At 38.8% G+C, this 15,130-nt stretch overlaps 1 protein-coding gene and 2 long non-coding RNA genes across 4 annotated transcripts; all 3 read left to right on the top strand.

Annotated features, from left to right (window-relative positions):
- Positions 1-808, top strand: LOC108972077. The gene is made up of 2 exons (XM_018938546.1): positions 1-281; positions 351-808. Exons 1-2 carry the CDS (start codon positions 116-118, stop codon positions 806-808), a joined length of 624 nt encoding a protein of 207 aa, XP_018794091.1. The 5' UTR covers positions 1-115.
- A 7,729-nt stretch (positions 809-8,537) lies between these two features.
- Positions 8,538-11,002, top strand: LOC108972084. 2 transcript variants are annotated; one of them, XR_001993605.1, is made up of 3 exons: positions 8,538-8,712; positions 8,776-8,868; positions 8,934-11,002. It is a non-coding gene; the product is annotated as an uncharacterized LOC108972084 (long non-coding RNA). The 2 variants fall into 2 exon arrangements; XR_001993604.1 differs by having other exon boundaries at positions 8,538-8,716.
- Positions 11,003-11,115: 113 nt separating this feature from the next.
- LOC108972083 lies at positions 11,116-14,557 on the top strand. Its single transcript, XR_001993603.1, has 2 exons — positions 11,116-11,738; positions 12,212-14,557. It is a non-coding gene; the product is annotated as an uncharacterized LOC108972083 (long non-coding RNA).
- Positions 14,558-15,130: the final 573 nt, after the last annotated feature.

Below are 15,130 nucleotides of genomic sequence, written 5' to 3'. Positions count from 1 at the left end.
CTAAGTGGTGATGACACTGACACCATGATTGAAATGGTTGCACCAGCGAACCATTTAATGGAAGCCCTTTGAGTGAGGACCAAGCTTCAGCACCAAGAAACCGAATGAAAGCAGCATGATAGAGCTACCCAGCTGTATCAGTAAAAATCCTCAACCCCTCATTTCTAAAGTCTTCCAAAATATTAAAAACTTTTCGCTTCATGGCTCAAAGATCCAAAAGCTACAGCATAGAATGGTGGAAATGGTTATCAAGGATACTCTAACTTTTGACGCTGTTGAAGGTATATAAAAATACATTACAAAACAAATTGATAATTAATGATGCTTTTTGTTAATTTATTTTTTAAAAGGTAAAAGCTTCTTAAGTTTTATGAAACAACATTTTCCTCTTTACAAAGTCCCAACAAGAGACAAAGTACAGGCTCACTTTGAAAAAATGTACGATGAAGAAAAAGAAAAAAGTGTAGAAATGCTAAAAACTTTTTCATATTTGAGTTTAATGACAGATATCTGGACTGATGTAGAAATGAATAGCATGCTTAATGTGACCATTTGTGGTGTAAATGGGACGAAGCAATTTAATGGAACAATTGGCATTTATAAATTAACGGAAGCACATACTGCATCACATATTTGCGAAGTTGTCATTGCTGCTTTGAAAGACTTTTCTATTCACGAAAAACAAGTAATGGCTGTAGTGACCGACAATGGTGCAAATATCGTAAAAGCAGTATTCATTCATTTGGTAAAAAACGAAATATTCCTTGTGTTGCACACACCCTCAATTTGGTATGTGAAAACTCACTAAATAATCCTGAAGTAAATGCAGTTATTGTAAAATTCAGAGAAATAGTTAAGTGGTTAAAAAAAAGTGTTAAAGCTAATGGTGATCTTCGAAATATGCAAGCTGCTGCCGGAGTAGCTGAACGCAAAATGCTAAAGACAATTTTATACCTGCAAACACTTCGGAATTCGACCTACCACATGCTTGAACGTTTCATTAAACTATGTTCATATAATATATTAACCAAATACTTCTCAACTATTCTGACGAACCGGTAATGATAACATCTAAGGATAAAGATGATATCATGGATATACTCAGTATATTGAGACCATTAGAGGCAATGACTGTACAACTAAGTGGTGAACAACGAGCAACTTTAAGTCAAGTGATTCCATTAGTTCACTGTGGTCGGGAACAAATAGTGAGAATAACAGCTAAACAGCCAGTCGCTGAAAAACTAAAGATGTCGTGTTAAATCAGTTTGATCGTAGATTTGGCTACATCGAACATTACTCGACCCGAGATTCAATATAATTCATTTCAAAGACCCATTAGCGTTGTCCCCAGTTATAAAGTTCTTATGTACTGAAATAACAGTGGCAGATGATACTATGGAAACGGGCAGCGGGTCGTCAGTGGAATCGGCAGAGAATGAGTTTGACCTTTTGGCTCCTCACAAAACTCTAGTGCACAAAAGAAGTAGGAACGACAAGGATTTTATATCTCCACAAGATGAATTGAGCTTTTATTTGAATTGTCAGATATTAGAAATAAGTCGAAACACTATTAATGCTTGGGAAGAAATGAAAACCGTTTACCCAAAACTGTACGGACTTTCAAAAACGTATTATTATCTACTTGGTACCTCAGTACCAGCTGAGCTGAGCTGCGTCCGAAAAACGCAATGGTTTGACAATAAAACGTTTATCGAAATTGCTTTTTCTTCAAACTTGGTTGAACAGAGAATACATTTTCTTGACTTCAATGAATATATTTTCATTTAAGCTAAGACAAATGAATTTTTAATACGATATTTAAATTTTATTTCCGTTCTTGTTTTTGCGCACTATATATACCAACATAATTATAAATATTAAATCGTATTAAAAATGAACATCTGTAAGGTCTCTTGATTGTTTGTTTTCGTCGGTTTAATTCACAAGAAAGTTTGAACCTTTGGTTTTAGTTAATTTTTGTGTGAAAAATTTGCTGGTCGTTTTACAGTTGATTTGGGATTTGGTTTATTGGCAGAGCATTTGTTCTACGTCCATTGGTTGAGGTGGTTTTGGAGGACGATTATTTGGTGGCTGGTTAGATAGATTTTATTCGTGGTAATCATGTTGATGACTGGATATTGCAGATAGTGTTGTTGGCCGTAAGGATTATAGATTTCAGTTGGTTTTGGTATGAAAGCTAATTTGGGTTAAAATTCGGTTTGAGGAAATGGTTGGTTCAAAGTTGGAAAAAATTTCTGTTGTTGGTATTGTTGTACAAAATAAAGAAGCATTCTCTGCGTCACATATGCATGATTATTTTGTATCACATGAACCATTTTTTTCAGATAARTGATAAATATGTTAATCTTTTTACAAAATCGCGAAAAATTAAATAAAAAATAATTTTATAAAAAATATATAAATATATATATTATTTTATAAAAAATAATAATTTTATTTTATTTTTTACTTTTTAAATTATTTCAAATAAATTATATTTATTTCGACTATGACAAAGTGAAGTTATTCAAAATGGACTTCATTTCTTCAAAGAAAATTGATGACCTTCACGAAATATGCATATTCGCAYTATTTCGTTATCATTTCCATATTTGTAGCAATAGAATTTCTATGGCATACATATGTATATTATTTCTTTGGCACATTTGTCTGTATGTCTACGAAAGCAAATGCGAGCCGCATACATATGTACATACATTCATAATAACAAGTGCCGCACGCATCTTTCGCATCTCCGTTGCCACGGTCAGCCAATGGCCGAAGCTCTCGTATTGTCAAAGACTCATCACAACGTTGAGAAATTCCGAGCTGTGCCGAAAGAAACTAACAAACGATCGGCGATTGTTATCGCTTTCCTTGCTGCTCGAACAGCTTGGCCCACAAGCTAGCGTATACATATACGTATGTTTTTGTATGAGCGTGCATACATATCGACGCTGATTTTTGCGAGCCACGGAAAAATATTTTAGAATTGACAAATATTGTAAATCGACAACAGCTATGTTGCCACTTTTCTCACTTAGAACAAACACCAGAAAGATGTTCACTTGATGATTTTTAGGTTTTGCCATCGTCGCGAAAAGACGCTTGTTGGCAAAGGCATCCTCGGGGAGATGTTACGGTATCTGTTTTTATGAATGAAGCGAGGTCGCTTGTGGAATTTGCGTCTGCGCTTATGAATGAAATCGTTTTTGTTGTAAAATTTACTATATTTGTTTTCGCCAATTTGGCTGCTAATTTGTTTTTTTTTTACGAGGAGGAAGCATCAAAAGCCTGGACCCCATGTCAGTGTGGAACTTTAATCCGAACTAAACCTCCTACCGTCCTGTTCCGTTCCCCCCGGTACTACCGTCAAGTATTACGTCAGGAGGATGGTTGAGTGACACTCATGTGTTCGTGATGGTCCAAATACATTCAGTTACACGTTGCATTTACTTGGCCCCACCTCTGTTGGTCTGATAACCCCCCTTGTACATTGTTCGACACCAACCCTTCCCGTCACGTCAATGTTAGTKTGTTTGGGTCGTGGTTGTTCGTTACATTAACAGCTCTCTTCTCCGCCGCTGTTCGCTAGCACGTTGGGATTTCATAACCGTGGCTGCCACTTCGCAAGCAGTTTTCCACTTCTCTACTGATTCAATAATTTTTTTTACCAAGTTATCAGGAGTTGGGTCTACACCGAACGCATTTTTTAAGTGATGCCTCTCATGTTTATATTTCGGACAATAGAAGAATGTGTGTTATGCATTTTCGATGGTATCGCCTCCGCAATAATCGCATGTGTCGTTATTTTCGTGTCCGAAGCGTTTCAAATATGCTTTGAAGCAGCCATGTCCTGTGAGTATTTGTCTGTTCAGCCATGTTTCAACGTTGGGGATCAGTCGGAATGTCCACCGCCCATTTTCGCTTTCGTGCCAGCGTTTTTGCCAGTGATTCACCGTCTTCCGATACTGTGCGGAACGCAGAGCATACTCTCAGCGCGCAAGTGGCATATATAAAAAAAAGGCCACGGCGATAAGATTTTGTTTCGAGAGCTTTTTCCCAAATCTGGACGCCGTACAGCGCGACTGACTTTAATACACGAGCTAAAAGTCGTCTTCTAATTTGCTTTGGTCCGCGGGTATTTAGCATTAACCGGGTCAAGGCTGTGCCCACTTTAGTAGCCTTTTCGCATGTGTACTTCAGGTGTTCCTTAAAGGATATCCTTGCGTCAATGATTGTGTATTTTGTATTTTTTGTAGCCCTGATTTGTGTTATAGCATAGGGTCCTATCGTTGAAGTAACTGACTATCAGGTTGGGGAGATATGTCGGTACAGTAAAGTTTTTCAACGCTCTTAGTATACTTGGCCATGATGCCGTGTTGAAGGCATTTTTGACATCGAGGGTTGCAACCATACAGTATTTGATGGTGCCACCTTTCCAACTTTTCCCCTAATGACATTTTCTGCCAGTGTCTTCACTAGGGTCACCGCTGAGATTGTTGATCTTGCCTTCCTAAATCCAAATTGGTTTGGGGATAAACSGCCGGCGTCGTCAATGGCCTTACTTAAGCGTTGATAAATGATCCGCTCAAGAATTTTCCCCGCTGAGTCCAACATGCAGAGTGGTCGGTAGTGGGACGGGTCTGTCAGAGGTTTGTTAGGTTTTGGCAGCAATATTAGGTGTTGCCTCTTCCAAATTGTTGGGAAATAGCCATCCTGTATGCATAAATTGAAAAGTGCTTTAAATGGGTCTATGTTCCTAACAATCGCGGTTTTAAGCGCTATATATGGGATGTCATCTGGTCCTGAGGCTTTGCATGGGTCGAGCCGGTCGCATGCCTCTATAATTTCTTCGTTCGTTACTTCCTGTATCAACTCTCTTTGTTGCACCACCGCGATMTCTSGAGGTAGTTGGGGTCGGGTCGGGAAAAGGACTGAAACAATTCTGTCAAGGGTTGTAGCGGAAGTTGGCATTTGACCTTGAATGCGTAGTTTCCCCATCACGGTCTAGTATGCGAGCCCCCAGACATTGTTTTCAGCATCGTCACAGAGTTTGAAAAAACATTCCTGTTTACTCTTTTTGATAGCCTGTTTCAGGAGCTTTCTCTTGGCCTTGAAACTTGCTTGTAGAGAGTTGTATTCGTAGGTACCACGAGACCTTTGGTATAAGCGTCTTACTYTTTGGCATTCTTTTCGCAGTTTAGCAATTGAGTCGTTCCACCAGTAAACGGGAGGATGATGATTGCACCGTGGAAGCTTCGACATTGATATGTCGCATGCACTCTTAATGCGGCTCATAATCAATGAAGTCGCCTGGTTAACCGACCGCAAGTTGTCAGGCAGGGTGGCGGGTCCAAAGGCTTCTTCGAAGATGTCTGGGTCGCAATGAACTTCTTGTTAGGGTCTGCAAAAGGAGCCGTGTTTGCGGACAGCCGTGCGATTGCGATCTACGAACTAGGCTTGAGTTTACGAAAGTAAGATCTATCACTGATTGTCGGCCGGCTTTGTTGAACGTGCATTGGTTACTTGAGTTGAGTAGCTCAAGATCAAGGCAAGCAAAAGCTTCTAGTAAAGCTTTTCCCCTACTATTAGTTCTTTTGCATCCCCCTTCCATAGCCCTGGCATTAAAATGGCCAGCTATTACCAATTTAGTTCTACCTTGGGCCTCGGTCACAATGCTGTCGATATTATTCTTAAATTCTTCATAATTGTTGCTGGGGGGTAAGTAGTAACTGTAAATATGTATGTCGCTAACTTTAGCTCGAACAAATCCGTTGAAAGAGCATGACTCCAGTTGAGGGAAGCTAGGGTTACATTTCCATACCGCCACCTTATTTTTGATGTCACATAACCAATTTACACTCCGCCCGGTTTTGTATGGTTCGCTGAGTAATGCCAAGTCGATCTGCTTTTCAGCGATCGTCTGTTTTAGCAGGTCCTGTGCCGCTTGACAATGGTTAAGGTTGAGTTGTAAAAATCTCATACGACCTGTTTATGTCTACTTGCCTTCTTATATACCGGACACCTGACGCTTCCAGTGAAATGCTCAGTTTCTTTGGATCCTGACTTCAGGCAGATTAGACATTTCGGTTTATTGGTGCAGTCCTTGGCCTGATGTTCACCTTCGCCACATCTTCTGCACATCCTAGACCTATCCTCGTTTGTGCACACTTTCGCTGTGTGTCCATTGTCAAGACACCTGAAGCATCGCTGCGGCTGTCTATGTTCCCGGATACGGCAGATTACCCACCCGACTTTCAGCTTTATACTTTGTAGTAGCTGTCTAGCTGCTTCAACCGGGAGTTTTATGAGCGCAGTTTAAGTGTCTCCGTAAGCCTTTCTTATGCTCTTAATTGCTGAGATCTCAACTCCTTGTCTCCCAGCTCTTTTTGCAGAACATGGAGAACCTATTCCTTACTGGTGACTTCATCCAAGTCTTTACACTCAAGTAGGATCGCCTGGGTCAACAATTTAACGTTTGCTTGGTCATCAAGGCATTTCTTCATATTTTCGTGCGAGTTGGTTGGTATCACTGTACCACTTAGTTGAAGCAACATTTCTCCGCCTTGTGTTTTGCGTATTTTGGTTACCATGTTACCGAATGCGTTCAGATTAGAGTCAGTATTAATCTTGTGATGCTTGCGTGCCCAACTGAGTTGCTGGTAGCGACTTGATAGTGCCTTCTAAATTGTTTGTATTGACACTGTCCTTCATCTTAATTGATCGTTTAAACTGACCAATCAGATTTGTTGTCGCCCGGGTTTTTGGCCAATTAAAACATGTTCGTTTCGTTTGCTGTTGAGTCTGCTCCTCTGCTATTGGTTCTTCCGAGCACTTTGCGCGGCCTCTTTTCGGCTGCGTAATCGGGAGAGATACCGCCTCTCTAGCTTCTTTTGTTGCTTGCTTTTGCAGTTGCGCTATTTGGTCTTTTAAATTTCGCATGTGCTGGTTGACATGTCTTTGCTTCTGGCTGTGCGTGAGGGAGATTAGCTCATCTATTAGCACTCCCAGAGCGGAGAGCGCGTTCTCTCCTTCGCTCATTGTTACCATAAAATCACTGCTATTGATTTTGTTTGCTGAAGACGTGTTGACTACGCTGGGGTCGTTAGTCGAAGCTAAACCATTGTCAACAGGAGTCACCCCGCAGGCAGATGGTTTAGTAATTTTAATACTCTGCAATAAGGGCATTGTTGGCTGACGGTCCGGCGATCGGGGAGTCTAGTCTTGTTGCTCCGTGTGAATGGGCTTGTTGCTCCGTGTGAATGGGCTACCATCCTCCTTATTACCAGTAAAGGTATTTGCCTGTTTGGCTTTAGCTGACATTTCTCAGCTACGCCTGCAGCAATCCTTTAGTACTGGTGATCACAGAAATTCCTCAGGAATAAATCGCTCGGTAATTTCTTTAGGTGTGGAACGTGGGTTGTGGGATGTGTTCCTTTTTGTGGAAGGGAGAGAGAGAATATGCGCTCTTTGCGAATTCTCTTTTCTGTGTACCTTCGCAGAAGAAAACAATAGTTATTTAAAATATATTTTATCACTTAATTCTTTTTTCACTAGAGCACCTTCTCAGTTCTGTGACTTGACTTGTATGGTTTGGTACTGTGTTTTTCGCGCACTTGGAAAATACTTTTGGGGTATTTCCACTAGTAGTTGGTGCCATAAGCGGCGTACCAGAAAACACGTCACTTTCATTTCACTTCACATACATTATATGTTAACGCATCTGCTGCCAATTGACTTGTGATGCTTATGCTGAGACGATTGTTGTTTTCGTAGAACAATGTTTCAATTATTGTTGGTGACATATTCATATGTGAACGCATATGTATGTTTGTATGCTTGTGCATTATTTGTTCGGCAATGTATACAAATATAATTTCTGAACGCGCACATGCGTATACATACATTCATATGAGTATGTGCAGATACACAAGGTAAAATAGATGATGTATGGATATACTATACTAATAAATATTTAATTTCTATTAGTAACAAAAATATTTATTAGTATAGTATACGATGTCAAAGGCAGGAATTAAAAATAAATTCTATTGAGATTCGAACCTACTTTCACATCGTGACTTTCAATATTCTCTGTTTGGGCATATATGGCATGTCATTATAGGCCGAAAATGCATATATTTATTTCTCTTCATATTCTCTGTTTGAGTATGTGAGAGAACTGTTAAAAATGTTAACATTTCACATCGTGAAATCTGTGGTTTTGTGGTGAATTCCCTACTACAATCTTATAAAATGTTCGACATCGAACCTGCACCTTCTCTATGTTTTAAGTTTTCCGGTAAAAGTATGTGCTCTACTCTGCTTTGTAGGTGCGTGTAAGGCAAAAAACTATAACTGTAGCGATCAGTGTGACCATTTTAGCATTTCTGCAGCTAAATTTCGTTTTTTTTTTGTTTGTATTTAGACGCAAAATTTTCATTTAGCATTTAGCATTTKTCTTAGCTTTTTGCGATTATTAGTTTAGTATTTTTTAGCATTATTCTATCCAAAAAATTTCAAATGTTTTATTACTTTTTGTATAAATAAAATCTGATAATTTTTAGTTGACTGCACATTTATACATATAACCATGGCAATCATTTGCGTAGTGATTAAAAAATAAAATCTGGCATCACAGCTGTGTTTTCATTCATCTCTAATAAAACAAAATATAGCAATTTGTTTAACATAAATAAAGGAAATGTTGGTAGTTAACTAAAAAATGAAATTATGTGTAAATTTAAGTAATCATAATGATTTTTATAGGTATGTTAAAAGAAGTAACCTAAATTATTAAAATATTGACGTAGTTAGCAGTGACTCCGAAGAAAAGACGTGCTGGCCCAGCACCAGTAAGAAGTAAATAAATACTTACTCCGTGCGTTAAAAATGTACTAAAAATCATATACTCGTAAATATTGCAGAAAATATACCCAAAGAACCAGAAAAAGCTGGTTTAATGATCCGAAACTATGCAAGTGGATTGTCGAGCTAAATGATCAGGAGGTAAAGTGTAAATACTGCCATTGTACTTTAAAACCAAAACTAAGCACACTTCTTACTTATGGAAAAACTTCTAAGCATTTAGCAGCAGCATCGCGTTTCACAAAAAACAATCAAAATACACTCGATTTTCACCCACTAAACAGCAATTCCAAAGTAAAAGCAGCAGAATTATTAGAAGCTTTATATGTAGCGGTACACACTACGATAAGGTCAGCCGATCATTTGGCATGACATTGGGTCGAACAAAGTGTACTGCCCTCATTAAGTCAGTTTTGGCTCCCCATTTTCAAAACCTATTGGCTGAAGATATTAGTGACAACTTTTTCAATCTGATTATAGACGAATCTACAGACATAACTATTGATAAATATTTGGGTATAGTAATACGTTATTACAGTAAGTCTGCCAAACAAATTGTAAACACATTTTTAAACCTAAGTGCACTTGATGACACGTCAGCCAATGGAATATGCAAAGCCATTTTTAAAGTTATTAAGGATTTTAATCTAAAAATTCAAAACATGGTGCGCTTAGGAACCGTTGATGCCAGAGTAATGACTGGAGTTAACCGTGGAGTGATAGCAAAACTACGTGAAAAAGATAAAAACATAATACTAGTTCCCTGTATCTGTCCTTCCATTCAGCTTTCAGTGTCTTCAGCATCCAAAATGCTACCTGATGAAATTCAGTATTTGGTGTCAGAAACTTACAATTGGTTTTCCAAATCAACTTTGAGACACAAACATTATAAAAGCATTTACGCTGCGATCAATGAGGGCATGCAACCATAAAAATTGGTAAGAGCTTGTTACACTAGATGGTTGTCAATTGAATCAGCTGTAAATCGTATAGAAAGTCAATGGCTAGAGTTGAAAACTCATTTTGAAATTGCCGCAACGGTAGAATCGTGTCATTAAGCCAATATATTAAAAAAATTGTACACTGACAAAAATTTATTATATCTGAAGTTTTTGAAACCTTTGCTGTCAGATGTACAAAAAGTAAATAAAATGTTTGAAAGTAATAATGCTGACCTACTCTGTTGCTATCAGAACTACATGTTCTTTCGAAAGACCTTTCCTATCAAATTGTTTTAAAATCTGACACTTTTGATCCGTTTAATTCGCGCTTAGAAGATTGTTTGTTCCAACACCATACTTTATTTACAACTTTGAAGAATTTTTAAAATCAAAGAAAGATGTAATCAATTATGAAGAAGAAAATAAAATAAGAGTTACCGAAAGTTTATAGCTCAGTTAATATATCAGCTTAGACAACGATTGCCAGCAAATTTTCTAAATCTTTAAAAACGAAAAAATTTAAATTGCATGAACATTTTGAACAACAAATGGAAGATTTCACAGTGGACGAAATTACTATTTTAGAAAAGCAATGGCAAAAGCTAAGTACATATGAATGGGCAAACAAAAACCCAACAATTGATTTCTTGATAAGTGTATACGAATATAAAAATGCTTTAAATGAAAACTCGTTCCAAGAATTGTCTTCTTTTGTTATGAAGTTTCTAGTTTTACCATTTAGTTACGCCGAAGTTGAAAGAGTTTTCAGTGGCATGAACCTTATAAAAACAAAAATTAGAAATAGAATGATATTGAACACTATGAATTCACTTCTTTACATTAGATGCGGTTTGAAAAGGTTATGTGATAAAAACATGTATGATAATGATATTTCGACCGACTCTTCGGAAGTTGAGGAACAATATTCATTTGATAATGTATTTAGTTTATAATTAAAATATTTAACAATGTACTGAAATGCCATTAAATAACGATTTAAATGTTTATGTTATGTTTTTTTATATAAATATATATATACGTATGTATGTATGTACAAACCAATATGATATTGAATTGAATGATCACTTTTTCTTTTATGTTTCTAAGACTTTACGATTCTTTTTTATTAAATAAATAGTTTTTTTTTGTTGTTTGCCATGGCTCAACAATACATGGTTGAAGTACTACATGACATTGTTTTATTCTAATGAAATAACAATTTCTAAAGAAACATTGAATACAAAATTTTTAAAAAATTAAGGCTTTATAGTGATCATTTTATGTAAAAAACGTTTTTATATTTAGCATTATTTTTTGGAATTTTAATATTTTTTGTTTAGCATTTTTTAGCATTATTTTAATGCTGATTTAGCTGCAACACTTCTTTAGATCTGGTCACACTGAGGTGAAGTCATCTGTGATAAACCAGACGAACCTTTTGCCTAAAGTACCCACTTCGGAAGAGTGGTGGTTGGTCAAGCAACAGTGACCTTTCCTGCAAAGGAATCATTGCTCACACTCATCACTTCGCCAGACAGGCAGGACTGGTTGGCGGAACTGGTGTACAAGTTCTGTCAAATGGAGGAAATAGCGGTGGTTGACGATCTGATAGAGAACGCGTGTGAGCTAATTTCCGATACCACTCATAGCCGTACCCCAGACGGCCATTATATGTTACAGTTACCCTTACAGCGAAAGGTAACGGAACTGGGTGACTCGTACACAATGGAATTACAGCAATTTCATAAACTAGAGTGTCGTATGTTTGTGGGTCCAGTCCTTAGACAAAATTACATTTCATTTATGAGGGAGTAGACAGTACAACCACTTTACAATCACACCAATGGCAAAGCAAAGTTCCGCCTAGTGTTCAACTCTTCGTTACCAATCAGCACTGGAATCTCACTGCACGATGTTCAACAGGTAGGTCCGACGCTTCAGGATTCTTTGAGTAGTAGTATACTTTGGTAGTATAGTAGTATACTTTTGGCGATAACTGCGGACTTAGAGAAGATATTCATGCAAGTGTTGGTGGCACCTAGACATCGCGACTATCAACGAATTGTATGGCATGAGTCTCCTGCAGACGATATCCCAGTATCTCGCCTGAAGACTATCACAGCATGCAATACTTACAATGTGAAATGAACCCTAGAACAATGTGCTTATAACAATTCCGATGGTTCTTGACATACAAAAAGGGGCTCATGCTCGAACTGCGATATTAAGTTCGTTTTATGTTGATGACTTCTTAACAAGTTGTGAAAGCGTTATCGATGCAGTGAAGCTGGTTAAAACCGTGGCCGCCATTTGATCTGCGGAGAAGTTCACCGTAAATGGAACTCGAACGATAGTCAGGTGATAGGGAGTTTATCTAATAAGCCTTCTCTTTTCAGCTATATCTTCCATCCTGGGGAGACTTCTGTTTTGGGTTTAAGATGGGATGCACTGTCAGATAAGTCATTCTTTTGCTCCGAGCTACGTCAAAGAGAAGAGATACCCCGAAGCTCCGTGTACTCCGCGATGTTGATCCTATTGGATTGTTATCACCTGTTATCGTAACCGGGAAAGTATTCATTCATTGACTATTGTCTGCCGGTCTATCTTGGGACTCACCATTACCTGACGATTTTTGCCGCGAATGGCTGAAGTATCGGTCACGGCTCCCAGAGCTTAATCAAAGTCGTATCGAGCGGTGGACGGACATGATTCCACGCGTTGAAGCATCATTTCACTGGTTTTGCGATGCAAGCTCACCCGCGTATCCAGCGGTGATTTATGCGAAGACGTTGCACAAAGACGGTTCTGTACGTTTCACTCTTATGACGGCACGTACCAGAGTAGCACCACTCAAGGCTCCCACGCCTGGAACTTGCGGCAGCGCTACTTCTTGCCGAAACATTCAAGAACGTGCGGAAATATTTGGGACTAGTTGCCGTTCCGTACTATCTATGGTCGGACTCAGCTATCGTATTGTGTTGGCTGATCAAATCGTGTTCGTAGAATACAGGAGCTGACATCCCCCATGCGGTAGCATCACATTCGTTCTGCTCATAACCCATCTGCTTGTGCCAGTAAAAGCATCACATCTGGCGTGATATTAGTTCATCCACTTTGGTGGCATGGACTTAAGGAGGTAGAGATAATCTATTTGGACAGCAGTGATGTTCCTCTCAGCGAGGATGAGTCAGATATCTTACTCAATGAAACTCGAAATACGAACAAATTGATTGCAGTCGTGTCACATTCGTTATATACTCGTCGTCCAAATGGGCATGCCCATTCTGTTAACTGAACGGTTCAGTAATATCGATCGATTGTTAGGCACGGCGGCCATTATTCTACGTTGGTTAAGAAACCGTCGACACCTTCGCCAACCGGTTATCAGTGCTCAGGAACTGGACGACGAACTATACACTATAATCCGTTTAGACCAGACGAATTCCGACAATTGAAGTCTAGTTCAGGTTTGGCATCTTTTGGTCGAATAATTCCTTTAAATCCATTTATAGACAAGAACCGAAACCTACGTGTTGGAGAACACATTTATAAGGCCGAACTAGGACATGATCAACGATTCACTATTATTTTGCCAAAATCAACTCTGCACGGAGGAGCGTAACTTATGTTGCATACTCTTCGTCGCCGCTTCCGGATGCTGAGTTCCAGGCAAGCAGTCAAGGGTTTCTTCCTTAACTGTGTGGTGTATCGGCGTCACAGAGGTGGAGTCCTGAATCCTGGCTTTCTTACCCGGGCCGAGAATTAGAGAGTTAATTTCATGTGGTGTCGATTACTGTGGAACTTTTACACTACGAATCGGAACGAAATGCTCTCGAACGCCTATCAAAACGTATCTCGCAGTTTTCGTTTGTATGGTCACCAAGGCTGAACACATTGAGGTAGTAGATGACTTATCGTAACAAGCCTTTCTAGATGCCTTCACTCGTTTCTTCAGCCGACAGCATTTGTTGGTGGGAAGATTGTATGAAGGAAGATCACGCAGCATGGCAGGGTGAGAATAATCAGCGATCGTTAGCAAATTCGGGCACACATTGGCATTTCATTACACCCAGCGCAAGAATGCTTTTGGGAGTTTGCAGTGAAATCCGTTAAGCGCCATTTAGTACGCTGCGTAGGTGCGCATGCCATGTGGTATAGTCAGCTGCAGACGCTGGCTATAAGAATAGAAGCCTGGCTTAACTACTCTCCTTTTACACCACTCTGCGACAATGCTGAGGAGAAACTTGCGTTAACACCTGGTGATTTCCTGAATGGGTCTCCACTACTGCCGGTCCCCGAACCAGATATTAGACATATCCCTAGCAACTGACTGAAGCAATAGCAATGGATTCTTCAAATGCACCTGGTATTTTGAGAGCGATGGAGTGAGGAGTATCTAACCATTCTGCAGAGACGAAACAAATGGCTTCGGCGCACGAAGAATATAAGGCTGTCTGGGTCGAGTGACAACAGTACAACCTGGAGCTGATGGTGTGATCCACAGTGTCACGTTGAGAACAGCTAGAGGATACATGAAACGAGCCGTTCAGAAACTTTTGCTAGAGAAGGAGGATTTCGAGTCGACCGACTCGACCGGACAGGATGTTTAGGATTATTTACGTCACCTTAGGTTTAACACGCTTTCGTGTTGTTTTTTTAAATACTTTTTATTCATTTTGTTTGATTTATACTTTATGGTTTTTCAACAATCAATAAATTTGGTAAATATCGGCCATGTACAATTAATGATGTTTGGAATAGGACAGTACGATCGCAAAGGAAATAAAGGTGTAAAGAAAAATTGAAAAGATATATAAATTTGCTTTTAACATTGAATATCGTCATTAAGCATATGCAAATGCTTTTTGAGGACAAGTACCAAATTTCAGATAAATAATTTAGAAAATGACAATATTGTCGATTACCTTAAATGTTGCTCAATTGTGAAATTTCTTCCAGTGTATTATGTGCATTCATATAGCTTTTAATTCTCACAATAGTCCGAAACGTAGTTAGAAGTTATAAAAATATTAAATGGAAAGGAAATAACTGGTTGAGCGTCGATTCCCTTTTACCGCCTCTACGCGAATGCCACTCGTTGGGATGCTCTCTTGAAACTAAGGCTAAGCATTCAGGCTTGAAATTAACTATTTTCAAAGCAAAGCAGCAAAACTGTTCAGAGAAACAGCTGTGAAAGCGGTTTGAATATAAGTAGCCGTAAAGTTAACCGCTAAGTAGCTTTCTCTTCTTTAATACCGAATGAAGTGTAATAGAATGGTAACTGCTAAAAACCACTTTTCTAGTATGATTAGTCC

The sequence above is a fragment of the Bactrocera latifrons genome, unplaced genomic scaffold, assembly GCF_001853355.1.
Source record: "Bactrocera latifrons isolate USDA-ARS-PBARC rearing strain unplaced genomic scaffold, ASM185335v1 scaffold_377, whole genome shotgun sequence".
Taxonomy (NCBI): Eukaryota; Metazoa; Arthropoda; class Insecta; order Diptera; family Tephritidae; genus Bactrocera; species Bactrocera latifrons.
Note: the sequence above shows the minus strand (reverse complement) of the source record. Positions and strands in the feature narration are given on the sequence as shown.

Excerpts from the sequence above, each read along its gene's own strand:
- LOC108972077 (XM_018938546.1), top strand. The coding sequence starts at position 116 with ATGATAGAGCTACCCAGCTGTATCAGTAAAAATCCTCAACCCCTCATT. Across the intron at positions 282-350 it reads AACTTTTGACGCTGTTGAAG|GTAAAAGCTTCTTAAGTTTT; the intron begins GTATATAAAAAT and ends ATTTTTTAAAAG.